Below are 16,839 nucleotides of genomic sequence, written 5' to 3'. Positions count from 1 at the left end.
GATGCTGATATGGTAAGGTGTGCTACATATCTTCTGAAGGATGATGCTTTGTTATGGTGGGAAGGAGCATCCCTATCCATCGATCCAAATACACTTACTTGGGAGGGCTTTAAGGAGGTGTTCTACTCTAAATACTTCACCGAGGATATACGTTCAAAGTTGACTCGGGAATTCATGACATTAAGGCAGGGCGACCATTCCGTTGCTGAGTTTGTCCGAGAGTTTGATCGGGGGTGTCACTTTGTGCCCTTGATAGCTAATAATCCTAAAGAGAAACTGAGGCACTTCATTGATGGTTTGCGGCCTATCTTGCGTCGTGATGTGAGGGTGGCAGACCCTAAGGAGTTTGCAGAGGCTGTGACCAGGGCCTTGAGGGCAGAACAGGATCAGAGGGATATTGAAGTTGATAGGCAGGGCAAAAGGTCATATCTGGTGCCTCACTAACAACCTCAACAACAGAATAAGAGGAAATTTATTGAGCCATCGAAAGTCAAGGGCCAGCAACCTCAGATGCAAGTTGCCCCAAAGCCTAATGATTATCCAGTATGCCCAAAGTGCCAGCGCAAACATCCAGGACCTTGCTTGGTGGGATCAGGAAAGTGCTTTAAGTGTGGGGCTACTGGACATATGATAAGGGATTGTCCTCAGAATAAACAACCCATTCCAGGAAGGGTATTTGTGATGCAAGCTGGGGAGGCAGATCCAGACACTACTCTCATTACAGGTATGTTTTAATTCAGTGTCCTATACTTGGAATAAGGTGCTAGGTTTGCATGTCTTAGTTTTGAAATAACAAATTTAAGCACAGAAAAAAAAATTCCTTGGGTTAGAAGTTAATTCTGGAGTAATTAAAACTATGAGTTTAAGATCCTAATGTTCAGAATTAGGAAGTGTAGAGTGATATCTTTAATTGTTACAGGAAGAATCCTTATAGCAGGAGTAGCTACCAAAGCCTTGTTAGATTCAGGGGCTACTCATTCATTTATATCAGACATTTTTGTGAACTATTTAGACATCAAAATGGCCAGGCTCGACGTGAGTTACTCTGTGACAGTTCCATCTGGGGAGGAGTTGTTAGCTACTTGTGTGGTCAGAGATCTTGGTCTTGAGTTGCAAGGTCATACTGTGCAAGCTGATCTCATTGTGCTACCAATGCCAGAGTTCGACATCATTCTGGGTATGGACTGGCTGATGGCGAATAGAGTAATAATTGACTTCCAACGGAGGTCGGTACTAATCCGACCAATAGGGATGGAGCAGTTTGCATTTGAGCCAGGTCGAAGTCAGCAGTTTCCGCGAATGATATCTTGTATGCAGGCTAGGAAACTTCTACTCACGGGCAGCCAGGCATTCTTAGTAAGTATTATGGCGACCCCGGTAGTAGGTAGTCCATCATTGGAGGAGGTGGAAGTTGTTAGAGAATTCCCTAATGTTTTTCCCGACGATATTGTTGGTATCCCACCTGAGCGAGAAGTGGAGTTCTCTATTGAGCTTATGCCAGGTGTAATGCCAATCTCTAAGGCACCATACCGACTAGCACCAACAGAGATGAAAGAATTAAAAGAACAAATCCAAGAATTACTAGATAAGGGTTTCATTCGTCCTAGTTACTCCCCATGGGGCGCACCAGTGCTGTTTGTCAAGAAAAAAGATGGCAGCATGAGGCTTTGTATAGACTACAGGGAATTAAATCGGGTGACAGTTAAGAATAAATACCCACTGCCAAGAATCGAGGACCTATTTGATCAATTACAAGGAGCTACAGTGTTTTCAAAGGTAGATCTTCGGTCAGGGTATCATCAAATAAGGGTGAAGGAAACCGATGTGCACAAGACAGCCTTCAGAACTCGATATGGGCATTATGAGTTTCTAGTGATGCCATTCGGGGTAACTAATGCCCCAGCGATCTTCATGGATCTTATGAATCGTATATTCCAACCATACCTAGATCAGTTTGTCATCATCTTTATAGACGACATCCTGATATATTCAAAAATCGTGAAGATCATGGACAGCACCTGAGAACGGTATTAGAGATTCTACAGGGTCGAAAACTTTATGCTAAATTTAGTAAGTGTGAATTCTGGCTAGAAAAGGTGGCATTCTTGGGTCATATCATCTCGAGTAATGGCATAGAGGTAGATCCATCAAAAGTAAAGGCCGTGGAAGAATGGGCAGTGCCCAGGAATGCATCAGAAATACGAAGTTTCTTAGGTTTGGCCGGCTACTATAGAAAGTTTATCAAAGGGTTTTCTTCTATAGCAGTGCCACTTACCGCATTGACAAAGAAGAATGCAAAGTACAATTGGAGCTCAGGCTGCCAGAATAGCTTCGATACTTTAAAGCAAGCTCTCATTACAGCACCAGTTCTAGCAGTGCCATCTGGACAGGATGATTTTGTGTTATACACAGACGCATCTAAACTCGGATTAGGTGCTGTTCTTATGCAACGCGACCGGGTAATTGCATATGCCTCCAGACAATTGAAGGAGCATGAGAAGAATTATCCAACTCATGATTTAGAGTTGGCAGCGGTTGTATTTGCCTTAAAGATTTGGAGGCATTACTTGTATGGAGAAAAGTGCAAGATCTACACCGACCACAAGAGCCTTAAATATTTCTTCACTCAGAAGGAATTGAACATGCGCCAAAGACGCTGGTTAGAGTTGGTAAAAGACTATGATTGTAACCTTAACTACCATCCGGGTAAAGCTAATATAGTTGCAGATGCATTGAGTAGGAAGGCAGTGGTGGTAGCTCAATTGTTAGTACAAGAACCCCTTCAGACAGAAATCCAGAATTTCGGCCTTGAATTTTATGCCAAGGGTAATGCCCCTAAGTTATCTACGTTGAGAGTGCAGTCCACTTTAAAGGATCGTATTCGAGAGGGCCAACCTGCCGATGAGCAATTACAGAAGTGGAGAAGGAAGGATGAGTCGAAGGGTAGTACACTTTATTCTGTAGTGGATGGGATAGTAAAGTTTAGGGACCGCTATTGGGTGCCTAGAGACAATACCCTCCGAACCGAGATTATGACAGAGGCTCATGCTTCTCCATATTCCATTCATCCGGGGAGCACGAAAATGTATAAAGATTTACAAATGCTCTATTGGTGGCCAGGTATGAAGCGCGACATTAGGCGTTATGTATCTGAATGTTTAACATGTCAGCGGGTTAAGGCAGAGCACCAAAGACCCGCGGGTATGCTCAAGCCACTCCCTATTCCTAAGTGGAAATGGGAGGATATTACGATGGATTTTGTAGTTGGCTTACCGGGGACAGTGAAGGGCTACAATGCCATCTGGGTAATAGTGGACCGCCTCACTAAGTCAGCACACTTTCTTCCGGTGAAGACGACCTTCTCTATGACACAGTACGCAGAACTGTACATTCGGGAGATAGTCAGATTGCATGGAATTCCAATTTCTATCGTGTCTGACAGGGATCCAAAGTTTACATCATCTTTCTGGAAGAGTTTGCATACAGCAATGGGGACAAAGTTGCTATTTAGTACAGCCTTCCATCCTCAGACCGATGGTCAGTCAGAGAGAGTGATCTAGGTTCTAGAGGACTTACTGCGGGCTTGTGCGATTGACTTTCAAGGGAGCTGGGAATCAAAGTTACCCCTGGTAGAGTTCACCTATAACAACAGTTTTCAGTCGTCTATAGGTATGGCTCCTTACGAAGCATTATATGGAAGAAAGTGTAGATCCCCCATCTACTGGGATGAGATCGGAGAAAGGGCGGAAATAGGGCCAGAAATTGTTCAACGGACCACTGAGTTGGTAGTTAAAATCCGTGATAGGATGAGAACTGCTCAGAGTCGACAGAAGAGCTATGGTGATAAAAGAAGAAGAGAACTTGAGTTTGTGGTTGGAGACCACGTATTTGTGAAAATAGCACCCATGAAGGGTGTTATGAGATTTGGTAAAAAGGGTAAGCTCAGTCCGAGATTTATTGGACCATTTGAAATTTTGGATAGAGTTGGAACCTTAGCATACAGAGTTGCCTTACCACCTAACCTTGCGGGAGTACACAATGTTTTCCATGTATCTATGCTTCGCAAGTACTTGTCAAATCCATCGCATGTGTTGCACTTTGAACCTCTGCGACTCGCACCTAATCTGTCATACGAGGAAAAACCTACGCAAATTTTAGACCGACAAGAGAGGAAGCTACGGAACAAGGTGATAAAAATGGTCAAAGTCAAGTGGCTCAATCACTCGGAGGAGGAAGCTACTTGGGAGACAGAGGAAGACATGAAGAGTCGCTACCCAGACTTGTTCGGTAAGTCACAATTTCGAGGACGAAATTTTATTTAAGGGGGGAAGAATTGTAACACCTGAAATTCATTCACTATTTATAAGTTAAAATAATTAATAAGGAAGGGATTAATAATTCAGTTAAGGTAGGGTAGTAAATATAAAAAAATTAATTAAATTAAATACACTCATATCATGATAAATTAATTTCACGAATAAAATTTAATTAATATATGCATGTGCAATCAATTTAATTATATACATGACATGGCTAAGGGAGTGCACGGATTAGAATTAGTATACATAGGATGATAAAATATTTAAGTTGTGAATAAATATTTTGAATCATAAATAGATTTAATAAATATGGTAATGGATTATTTGATTCATGAGGAAAAAATAAAAGCATTAATTGACGAATATTTTGAGTCATAAATATATTTAATAAGTAAGGTAATGAATTAGTTGATTTGGAAACAAATGGTTTAGTGGTTGGACCAAGTCATAGGTAACAATTATAAAAGAAAGAACCCTAAGAGAGGAAGAGGGTGAGATAGCCGTCGTTGAGAGAGAAGAGCCGTCGGGTGTCGTGGAGTTTAGTCGCAAAAGAAAGAGGTACGTTCCTACCACCTTAGTTTAATAATTAATCTGTTAAAATAGATTGTTCAAAGGAGATTTTTAGATTGATTGATTGCCGGAAGGAGATATAGGCTAAGGTGTTTCGATTCTAATTTAAAAAGAAAAGTTATACTTTGTTTCTTCTCCGCTATTGATAGTTTTTTTTAGTGCACTAATTAAATAGATTATGTAGTATGTCGAAACTCTATTGTATCACGTTTATGTATTATTTTTCCTCGTTGTTTTATGCGTTAGTTAGAGCACGTAAAATACTTCTTTATTATTTATTTTATTTTAATTTTTTTATGCACGTTCTATACTTTTTCGTCCAAGATATGTGAAATTAGTTTCATGGTTCAACGAAAGATCTCGTTCAATTAGGCTGCATGTACTTTATTCTCTCACTACTAATTTTAGTTGAAGTAAAATTCTTAATGGTCTAGCATATATCTGTTAATTAAAATTCAACTAATTTTGTTTACGTCAAGTAAGTTTCTTAAAGTTTGCCCGGGGTGACTCATGACAAGTTAATTTTTCTTACTCATTGTTTTCATGCTAGATTCTCAAATTTTGATTCTGCTCTTATCCATGAATAATACGAAATTCTTGTCCTTGTACAGTAAACCTCAAACTTCAATTTATAAATATATTATTTTACTACTTTAATCTCACCTCTCAATATTCTTATATTAATACGTTAAATCAGAGTTTTTATTATTAGTCATTAGTTTATTTAATTTTCTACCTTGACATTAACCGGTCCATGAAAAACCCATTCATGACTTGCACATTTTTTCTATAAACTCTAAACACATCGATTATTGGGTTATGAATAGCTATGTTTTTAATGATCATGTATGCTAAGAATTTATGAATATATTATATGTATGGTGTTAAGAAACATTTTTGCGAGGATGTGATTTGACTGTGGCCAATCTATGTTATGTATGGGTTAAGTTATGAATCGGGGATTTACGCCCGAGGAGCTTACCAAATTTATGTATGGGTTAAATTATGAACCGGGGACCTAAGCCCGGGGAGTTTGCTCGATTATGTATGGGTAAAGTTAGGAACCGGGGATCTACGCCCGGCGAGCTTGCCACATTATGGATAGTGGTTTCGTTCCGAGGTTCGGATCCCTATCAACCTAGCGCTAGGATAAATGTTTGATCAAACAGTTATGTTACGTGGCCATTTTCATTGAACTGAACTCTACTAGAGCTGTTACATTTATGTCTTGAAAGTATTTAAGTTAATATTATTATTAGAATATTTTTCCTTATGTTTACGGTATGCAAGCTTTCGATCTACATCTTTTTCTTTGTCTAACCTAATTTAGTGGATCTGATTATTGGCTATTATGGTTTGAACGTACTGGGTCTTTAGACTCATGATACTATTTTTTTCAGGAGGCGGTACCGATGAGACATGAGGCTTTGACAATCAAGCAAGCTCAGAATGACGGCAACACAACCCATGGACCCCCCCTAGTTTATGTTTCCGCTTTTATTTGAAATGATGTAATAAAAGATTTAGTCCAGTAAATTTTCTATAAGAACTACTAGTTGTTTATGACTTAGTCGGCTTTCTCGGGATATTCATGTACTTTCTTTTTCCTATTATTAGAAACTAAATAGATAAATAAAAAGAAAAAAAGTAAGGAAATAAAAAGATATATAAATTATAATAGGAAGAGGCGTTTTGAATTAAAGTAGATTAGAGTCCTTACAGTTGGTCACCCACTAATAGGAGAATTAGTTGACAGGGTAATACAACCACTAACATAATATACACACTCAACATTCTACATTAAACATAGGTAAAATCATCATAATGCTACCAACCATACACCTGGCACACGTGCACACACAACATATGTATGGTCAACATAATCCTCCAATTATTATACACCAAACACACACACAACTCAGGTATATTCAGTATGATACCTCCAACAACACATACCGAACACGTGTGCAAAATCAACATAGGTAAAATCAACAATACACCTCAACAACACTCACATGACATATATACACCTATGTCAAGAGTATATCCAACATATACTGCCAATAGAGCATACTAAACTCAGGTGCACTCACAATCAAACATAATCAAAAAGATACCTCAGATACCACACCAAACCCATATGTACATATCACAACACCGATGTAATCGACAAGATACTTCCAATTAAGACACTTAAACACATGCGCACATACCACTACACAGATTAAATCGACAAGATACATCAAGAAAAAATACCTAAACTCATGTGCACATCCCACAACATAAATTAAATCGACAAGATACTTTCAATAATACAATCAAATACATACACCGAACTGCATAGCTATGATCCACAAGGAACCTACAACCCATAACAGAACATGTATACCTATATTACTTGCAAAAGGACAGTCTACCACAGGACTCCTACAACACATAACAATCATAATATACATGCAACACAGACATGCATAACCAGCATACTAGCTCAATCAAAGAGACCAACCCTATGCTACCAACACTCATGGGTCACGGGCATACCTAAACAAAATCATGCATAGGTATCAAGCAGGAATACATCAATCATAGACAACTCAAAATAAAGCAGCCTAATCATCCAGTAACAACCCTGCTCTAGGTTCAAAGGAAATCACTAAATTGTCAAATAACTACATTAGTTCATGGGTTAATTCAACACTAAATACATCAACTAAAATTAGAAAATGCCAACCCACAAAATATCATATGTATAAATGTGTACGATCCAAAAGAAAAAGTCAGAATTCAAGAACATCAAGACACTCTCATTTTTATCCTCAAAAATATCAGCCCACATAATATCAGATGAATAAGTCTCTACTTCCCATGAGAGCCAGTTAGCATTCAAAACATCAAATCATTATTTATCCACATAGTCCAATATCAGAGGAAACAAATATTAATTTTTATCATCCTGTTAACTAACCATATTTATTAAAATCTCATAGGCACACTCAACCGTAAACTCTCTAGCACCCGATTTATAATCTGATCACCAATTATAATCATCAAACCTGTGAATATCATACATGACACTCACTATGTCACCATCAACGACAACTCAAATAATAGATCATCAAAATAGTTATCCACTAATAGATCATCAAAACAAATATCTAGTAATAAATCATCAGACAACCACATAACATTTACTCTCATAAATCATTAGAAATCAACATATCACAATATCTGATCTCACAATATCCCTTAACCTCAAACCATTCTCAACAATGATCAAACATGATAACTCCCCACTGACCAATTTTCATCGTATCGGGTACCCTAATATCCAAAAGATATGAGTATATAAAAACTCTAATGGCTAAGTCAACAGGAATATGTAGGTATCATCCACTACCCAGCTAACAATAGCAGAGGCTGGTATGTGCCTCCATCTCCTACTAGTAGTAACAGAAGCTAAAACTACTGATGGTATGATATGAAAAAAAAATATCACCAGAGACTATAATCCTTGATCTCTATTAAGGTCAACCATACTCAATGGCTAACCCATCACATGTAAGATGTGCTACAACAACCAGACAGGTACTAAATAAGGAATGTTAATACCTATCATAAACTATAAAATTAAATATCATACCTATATGTCGTCTGAAGATGTTCCATCGCTGTCCAGTCCCCAACTTCTGACCTCAAAATTCCGAACATGAAAATCACCGGAAATATATATAAATCCGAAACAGAAGTCCAAAACATATACAAAATGGAAAATCCGTGCAATCCAAAATAACTACCCAGTTTAACTCGCAAACTTGGGCTAACTCAAAAATCCAGAATACATAGAAAGTACCGTAAACTTGCTCTGATACCAAATAAATTGGTATCAGGTTATCCCAAATAACCAAAATATGAAAACAAAGATCGTAAAACTTAAGCTCTGATACCACTAAATTGTCACGCACCAGAGGAGTCCCTGTCCGAAGAAATTTCGGCAGCATCTCCCCTGTACGGCGGACAATCTGAAACTTTCTACATATCCACATACCTCAGCTACATGCGGCTGGAATAATAGCAGAAATAAAATACAATACACAGATATTCCACGCAGTTTATTTAACAAGTAAACGAAAAAATAATACTCTGACTCGAAATCTACCCTACTCCACTACACTCATAAAGCTCAAATCCGACAAACTCACCTCTTCTGCCGTCCAGACAGGCATGGAGTAAAACATAACCAAACCACAACAAAGTCCATCAACGATAAGAATCCATACAAGATCCATAAGCAAAACAATCCAAAACGTAACAAGTTCAAAACATAGTCTAATAAAGAAGAAAACCAAAAGATCAATAAGTCCTCGTGGTCTGCAGGGGACTAGCAACTGGAACTCTCTCCTGACAGCATCAACCTGGAAAATAACAACAATGGAGGCGGGGTGAGTCCAACACTCAGCAGGTACAACTGATATACAAAGTAGGGAACTAACACCTAGCACTAATCATGCGTACAGTCTCCTGATATTAGAAAGATAAAAATGCATCTGAAGTAAACAGGAGAGAAACTGTACTAACCAGGACCTGGGTATAAGGACAAACAGTCCGAGTGATATGGAAATCCTGTATGCATGTCAAACATAGGTATCCAAACAATATGCAGCATATAAATGTAGCAAACATAAACACAAGCAATAAATGCATCATGCATATGATGTCAATGATGCGTCCTGGTCACCCCTGACGCCAGTCGATCATCTCACACAACAGTGAGGCCGAGTGGGTAGGGCTGTGACAACCGTGCACTCTGTCGTCACTACTCCTGATGAGTGACCGAGTAGACGGGATGTTGTCGGAGTACACCTATCCTCCTACCCCAAATCATAAATGGGGGAGCGCAATTCTCTCATCTCTCGGTACACGATGACGGGGAGGAATCCCTGCCGGCTAACACGTTGCATCACGCTACCCATGAGAGGACCAACGGAGCCAAACAAGGTCCCTACTGCAACACACACTGCCTGAATCGACCACTAACCCATGAGTGGTGGTGTGTGCAGATCCATGTAACTGGCGATGTGCTCAACAATAATGGAGCGGACTATCGCACAGCATACAATCATGCAAATGGTGTATGACACTAACCACAAAATATCCTGAGTTAATCGATATATATATAAAAGTGCACCATAGGTCAACGAATCAAATCAAAGGTACACTGAAGGTATAAAACCTAAGTCCTAAACATGGTGAAGCATGGTATATCACTACCCCTATAAGCATGTATCAACAGGTAAGGAATACATGAGATGCAAAACAAGCAATCAACCAATCATGTAACAGGTATCGGGTAGTGATTAACCGAAACAAATAAGAGAACATAATTATTACTACTTGTTAAATTCACTACTATGCATATCAAAGACATAAAGTCAAAAGTACCCGCCTCCGATAAAATGGTCCAAATCTGACTCCGAGATACTCATCTCGCGTCAAAGTCCTATGTCACCAAAATATATATATTTTATTTAGCTAATATTCAAATGAATGGCTAAATAAAATCCTTAAGGTTAAATTAGGATAAAATCCTAACCAACCTAACCATCGAGTATAACCCACCTACAACAAAATAATAATACCTAACTAATATCAAGTTCGAAACACGAACTATAATTTACCATGAATCAAAACGTACCTAAATCACTTCATAACCAACTCCACAATATTCATTGATCGGATTAGTACTCAACATGAAAACTAACCTTAGTAACCTCCTTCTTTCAATCCTCAACTGAAGCAAGATCGCTGCAATAAATTAACAAGCCCCAAAACTGAATGCCCAACTATTAGGTCACTGCCGAATAGGATCTGCTGTAGAGCAAAGTGATTAACCCTAAGAGATGTTACTGCCAAAACAAACTACGCCAATTTGCACAACATCACTTACAAAAATCTAATATCAACCATGTCTTACCTAAAGCAGTGCCAATGGCTTCCTCTTTGGCAAATTGTGCATCTAACCAATAACACTCTACTGTTGGCTCATGATCCGGAAAACCCACTGCTGAATGCTGGAGAGGCTCTTGCTCTCGGAGTCGAAACCAAAGTTGAAATGGTTGCTGCGATGGGTGAAGAAAGAACCGGTCAGTGGAAATCTAGTGCTCGGCAGAACCTGGTGGCTGGATGTCGTCGCTAGGGCAGAGGCTCTGCTCGACGACCGGAGGGAAGGCTCTAGGGCTGAGGAAGGCCGGCGGCAGCGCTGGGTCGGTGGCGGCGAAGCAAACTCGGCGGCGGCACAACCCAATCTAGGGCACGGCTGGCGCTGCTCCGGTCAAGAGAGGGCAGCGGCGTCGGCAGGGTTCGACTAGGGCACTCCATAGGGAGATCGGTGGCACTGCTCCGGGCGACGACGACGGCTAGGGCTCGAATGCCGGCGCTTGGGCTGTGAACCGGCGTCGCTGGTGTGGAGATGGGGAAGGGAAACGAAGGGAAATACTCGGCAGCGGAGGGGAAAAATGAGGTTTTGGCGCCTCACGGAGGAGAAGAAATAGAAGGAGGAGGAACTGCCGTGGCCGGCAGTTAGGGCTCGGGATCGGCGTCGGCCGCGTGGAGAAGAAAAGAGAATGGCGGAAAGAAAAGAAAAGAGAAAATAAAAGAAAATAAAGAAAATAAAGAAAAGGAAATGTAAATATAAACATTTCCTCGCTTAAATGGGGTAACCTAAACAGGCTTTTCCGGGGCCCGTTTTTTTTGTCCCCGTTAACTCGTCCGTACGAGCTCCGAAAAATTCCTGAAAAATTTCCAAAAATTCCAGAAAATTCCCTTATTAATATTCGCCTATTTTCGGTATTTTACATAAACTCTAGTACATCAAGCTCCTCACTGCTGAACGAACATCTATCCATAATTTTTTTCCTCGTAAGTGATATTAACATCTACAAGTAATTGAATGTAGATTTAATTTGTGAATCACTTGAATGTATCTCTACTTCCTCATTTTGAAATACATCATGGTTTTGGGCCATGATGGAGTTCAACATTTCTATAGTCGAGTAAGGCTTTATTCGACAAACTGCTAACCATTCACTAGATCTTCTTCTCTTTGTCTAGTATTCAAGATAGAAAACTTGGCTAGCGTGTACTACAAAAATAAAAGGTTCAAACTTGTTGAATCTTTTATTTGCATTAAGCTCAACTAAATTATAGTTTGAATATATTCTGGTACTTATTCATGGAGTCGGATCATATCATGAATATTTGAATAACACACACCTTTTTATGGGTAAAGGAAGATATTCAACCTCAATAATTTCGTTAAGTTTACCATAGTAATCAAATTTAGTATTAGTATTGTTGATAGTTCCTTTAATACAAACACCTGAATTATAGCTAAGTTTGTGTGATTTGCATTGTGTCACATGAAATTTGAATCCTTTAACATAGAAACCAAAGTAGACTCTTATTTTACGGAGAGGTCCTAATGCAAGATTCATTATTCTTTCATCTTGCATATTTGAGATTCTACGATCTTTCACCTAGAAAAGTAGCTATGATATAAATTATCGATTATATAATACACTTGAAGAAAATAATTTAGTCTCTATCTTACATAGATTTCAAACAGAATATGTCTCTAACTTTTTTTTACCTCACTTGCACCTATTGATGGATTTAGTAGTAATAGTTATTGTTCATACAAGCTGTTACGAAAGGTAATTTTAAGACATATGGTTTAACAAACAAACATAAGTGGATAAATATTTGAATACTAAAAGATAACAGTTAAAAATCATTATTTATCATCCAAAAAAATCATGGTAAATCGATGCGTTGAAAAAGATAGGGTGCTCAAAGACAACAGTTAAAAATCATTATCTTTTCCTTAAAACAACAACGATTTTTCATCATTGTGTTTCAAGTGAAAATACAATAGATTATAACTGCTATCTTTGAGTGCCCTATCTTTCTCAACGCTTTGATTTATCAGTATTTATTAGGTAAAAGACAGTAATTTTTAACCATTGTCATTTATATTGAAAAAAATAATAAATCATCATTGTTTTAACTGCTGTGTTTTTAACCATTATCGTTTCTCAACATACACTAGGGAACAATAACTCATTTAGAATCTGAATACCTTACTATATTAATATACATCATACAATAACATCAAAAATAATTGAAGAAAAAAGAGTATGCAAGCCAAAGCAATATGAAGTACAAGCAATATATACAACACTTGTAGCAAATAAATATACATCATCCCATTTTAAATGATCAACCTTTAAAATATATATACAACACTGGTATCAAAACAACTACATATGTACACATGTGATGAACGAGCTAGTTGCAAAAAGAAGGCTCACTAAACCAAAATAGTTATGAATAACCAAAACACTTATAGATTATAATACGTAACCAAAAGAGTTATGAATACCTAAATTTTCTACTCATCAGATATGTGGTCTTGTATGCATTCCGCTCACTCCAAACATACTTCATAAATTTTCTTTGCATCTATCACATTTTTTGCGAACTACATGTGAATAAATGAGTGAAAAATATAAACTACTGGACACTTTGAGTACTGTATAAATAATTTTAAACATAGGTTTCAATAAGAAAATTTGAAACCACATCTAATATTACTATTGGCCGTAGCAGAGCCTCCACAACAAAAAAAAAAATAGGGATTTGGGGATGAATTTTGGACAATTGTTTTAAAAAAATTTCGTTGCAAAAAATTTTGCCATGAAATTGGTGATGAAAAAAGGATTCGTCGCCAATTTTCCATTGTAAAACTTTAAGATGAATTTATGAAAATTTGTCCAAATTTTGTGACGAAAATTAAAATTCATCACAGATTTTGTTGGAAATTTGTGACAAAAATTAATTCGTCAAAAATTTTATAATCTCAAATTTGTGACGAACATATATGTCTGTCGCATATTGGTGATGAATTATTTTTTGTTGCAAAAAATGTTGTATATTTGTAAAGAAGATGCTGTCAAAAAAATCCCTTTTTTCGTTACAGATTTACGATGAAAATAGATTTTCATCCCAAATTTGGGATGAAGTTAGATTATTCACAAATTTGTGACGAATTTGGATTCGTCATAAATTTGGGATGAATCCAAATTCATTGCAAAGATTCATCGCCAAAAACATTGCATTTTGTGAAGCTTGTCAATGATGTGGCGTCTTCAATTATATCTCTCATATATCGCAAGACGAAAAAATCACATTGGGCTCCATCTGGTGAAGGGGAGACTATGCCAAAAACATAGTAGTAGCAAGTTAATAACTTAATTGCAATAACATCCAATGTAATAACATATTAAAGGCATCGTAATTTGGGACAGTTAAGGTGTGAAATTGACATGTAAAATATTTTGGGTTTAGTTCATGTTCCTAGAGCTATAAGCAATCGACCAACAGAAAAAGGAATGATACCTTTTTTTTCTTTTTCAGGAACAAGTAAACTATATATGAAATGACATATGAAATCAAATTATGTGGTGCTTGGTTATATATCATTGTCCGCCTCGTTATCATCGGACTACAAAACAAGACTAGAACTCTCACATTGATAACTTCCAGATGCTCACTAGCTTGCTGACCCTTTCTTCAAGTTTGCTTGAATGACTTTCGGTATTGCCCCTCTTTTTGAAACAATGTTCAAAACAATGAATTGTTGCCTTGCTAGACAACCACAAATAGATTTTGACGAATCACATATTATAATAAACCAGAAGAAACAATAAAAATACCAAAGTGAAGAGATAGAGGTATGTTATCATACTGCAGTAGTATAACATCCCTCATATGCTTATTCAAGATCTTCCTAGCAGACTATTTTCTCACATGCTTTTGGATTAGAATAGTTGATCTCCGTTTCTTTTATCAACACTTCAAAATTATGCCTTTCTCTTTCACCTCTAACAATTGTTTATCAAAATTTCTAATAGAAAAAATGAAATCGTAGAACTCTTATTGACACAATAAGTAGGAATGTGTTTCTACAATGCAAAAACTTTATATAGAATCAATCTAAGGTGATGATCACAGAGAATCAACACAAAGTCTCTTGAAGGAAATAAATGACAGTGAACTATTTTTATATCAAATGTCTCTTAGATATTTTGTTGAATTGTATGAAGAGAAAAAGAACATAACTCTTTTTCATTATTGTATAATTTACAAGGAGTCCGACTAAAATAGACGGATGCAAGAGACATTAGAAAGGAAGATTACAAAATAAAAATCTCTCTCAATCAGAGATTTAATTCCTTTCCTTCTATGTCATTTCCTTAATCATATCAAATTAATTCCTTTCCTTCTATGTCATTTCCTTAATCATATCAAATCAAATTAGATCAAATATTCTTTAATTTTATCAAATCAAATCAGAATATTCCTTAATACCGTCAACATATTTAACTATTAATGATTTGAAACTACATGGCTGTCACTAGAATCAATAAATTATAATGTCATTATAAACATTAATACTAATGCTTAAATGTTTTGAATATAATTAGTTTAAAGTATTGCTGATAATGATTAATACTACTTTAAGATACAAGTGACTTCTTAAATACTCATAGAGACACATACTTTACATCAAATTCTAGTTTATCTTGTATTGCATTCAAGAATTTGTTATTGAATGATTGAAACTTTTCAAATAAAAATATTTATTAAAGATAATATTAAAGTGTGAGAACTATGACATTTTATACTTTCCATTAATACAAAATTTACCTATATATATTTGAAAGTAATTATTATCAATTGAAGTTTATGTCATGATTAGTTAATCTATCATCATTTCTATGCCAAATTGAAATTTGAAAGAGACAAATACACACAAAAAAAACTTTGTAAGAACATATAAGCAACTATCCCTAGCATCAATGACATGAGAAAGAATCTAATGCAATAGAAATTCCTCTTTGAACTATATACCCATAATAAAGTTATCTAGGGAAAGTACATTACATGATTGTAAATTAGTTAATTTACATGATCTAGGGTGGGTCAGAAAAGGTTTTTAATCCCATTTGCCAATAAATGCTTGAGCTTCCAAAAGAAAAATAATAGATCCTTATCTCTCATATGCTACTGGTCATCCAACTATTTGCAGATTATAATCTATCTATACCTATCATGTTGACTAAATCCAGTCTGGAGATATGATCAAAATAAGAGGTAAAGGACAAGAAAACATAAGTAAAAGATAAAGTAAAGTTGGGATAATGTCCTAAATTCAATCAGGTCAAATTTGTAGATTTTACTTCTCATGGAAGTCAAATGACAATAATCCTAACCAAACAAGAACTGCTCTTAGATTGAATCTGAAGCGCTTTAATCAACACACACAAATAACTGAGGTAAAGTGGTAAAATACCCATTCACTTATCACTTTTAGCCAATAAATAGTGTTGGAATAGAAAAGTATCATAATAATTGGCTCCTTGCTTTTAAGTTTAAAGTGACTTTTGCAATTTGCAGTTTCTACTGAAACTTTGCCAACTGCAATTTGAATCCAATTATTATAGCCCAAACAAAATTATGATTGAAGTTCCTTGTTATTTCAATCATTTTAGTCATTTTGCAAGTAAGACACTAATAATTTCTAGGAAAAATGTAGTATAATTTAAGGTGGTTATCACCTAGATTGTAACCAAATAACTCTTTGAGCCTTCTTACCTCTTTTAGTTTTTTTTTTTTATGTTAGTTATTTGTTTTTGCTAATATTATGTCCTTGCATAGTTCAAATAATAAGATATTTTTCTAACTTATTTCAGAGTTATCCACCCACCTCTAGCTAGCCTACATGGGACCTATAGTTATCACAGATGTCTCATTAATTAGAGTAACGCGTGGGTCTCAGAGACTGAAGCTGACCATACATATTAGCTATAATGTTAAGGGTGGCACCCCTATA

General features: G+C 36.6%; 1 protein-coding gene across 1 annotated transcript; it reads left to right on the top strand.

Moving 5' to 3' along the window:
* Positions 1 to 3,905: 3,905 nt before the first annotated feature.
* On the top strand, positions 3,906 to 16,435 carry LOC121990981. Its single transcript, XM_042545018.1, has 2 exons — positions 3,906 to 4,287; positions 16,404 to 16,435. Exons 1-2 carry the CDS (start codon positions 3,906 to 3,908, stop codon positions 16,433 to 16,435), a joined length of 414 nt encoding a protein of 137 aa, XP_042400952.1.
* The last annotated feature ends 404 nt before the right edge of the window (positions 16,436 to 16,839 follow it).

Source organism: Zingiber officinale, chromosome 6B (assembly GCF_018446385.1).
Source record: "Zingiber officinale cultivar Zhangliang chromosome 6B, Zo_v1.1, whole genome shotgun sequence".
NCBI classification, from domain to species: Eukaryota; Viridiplantae; Streptophyta; class Magnoliopsida; order Zingiberales; family Zingiberaceae; genus Zingiber; species Zingiber officinale.
Note: the sequence above shows the minus strand (reverse complement) of the source record. Positions and strands in the feature narration are given on the sequence as shown.

Excerpts from the sequence above, each read along its gene's own strand:
- LOC121990981 (XM_042545018.1), top strand. The coding sequence starts at position 3,906 with ATGAAGGGTGTTATGAGATTTGGTAAAAAGGGTAAGCTCAGTCCGAGA. Across the intron at positions 4,288-16,403 it reads TCGCTACCCAGACTTGTTCG|TTTCTACTGAAACTTTGCCA; the intron begins GTAAGTCACAAT and ends TGCAATTTGCAG.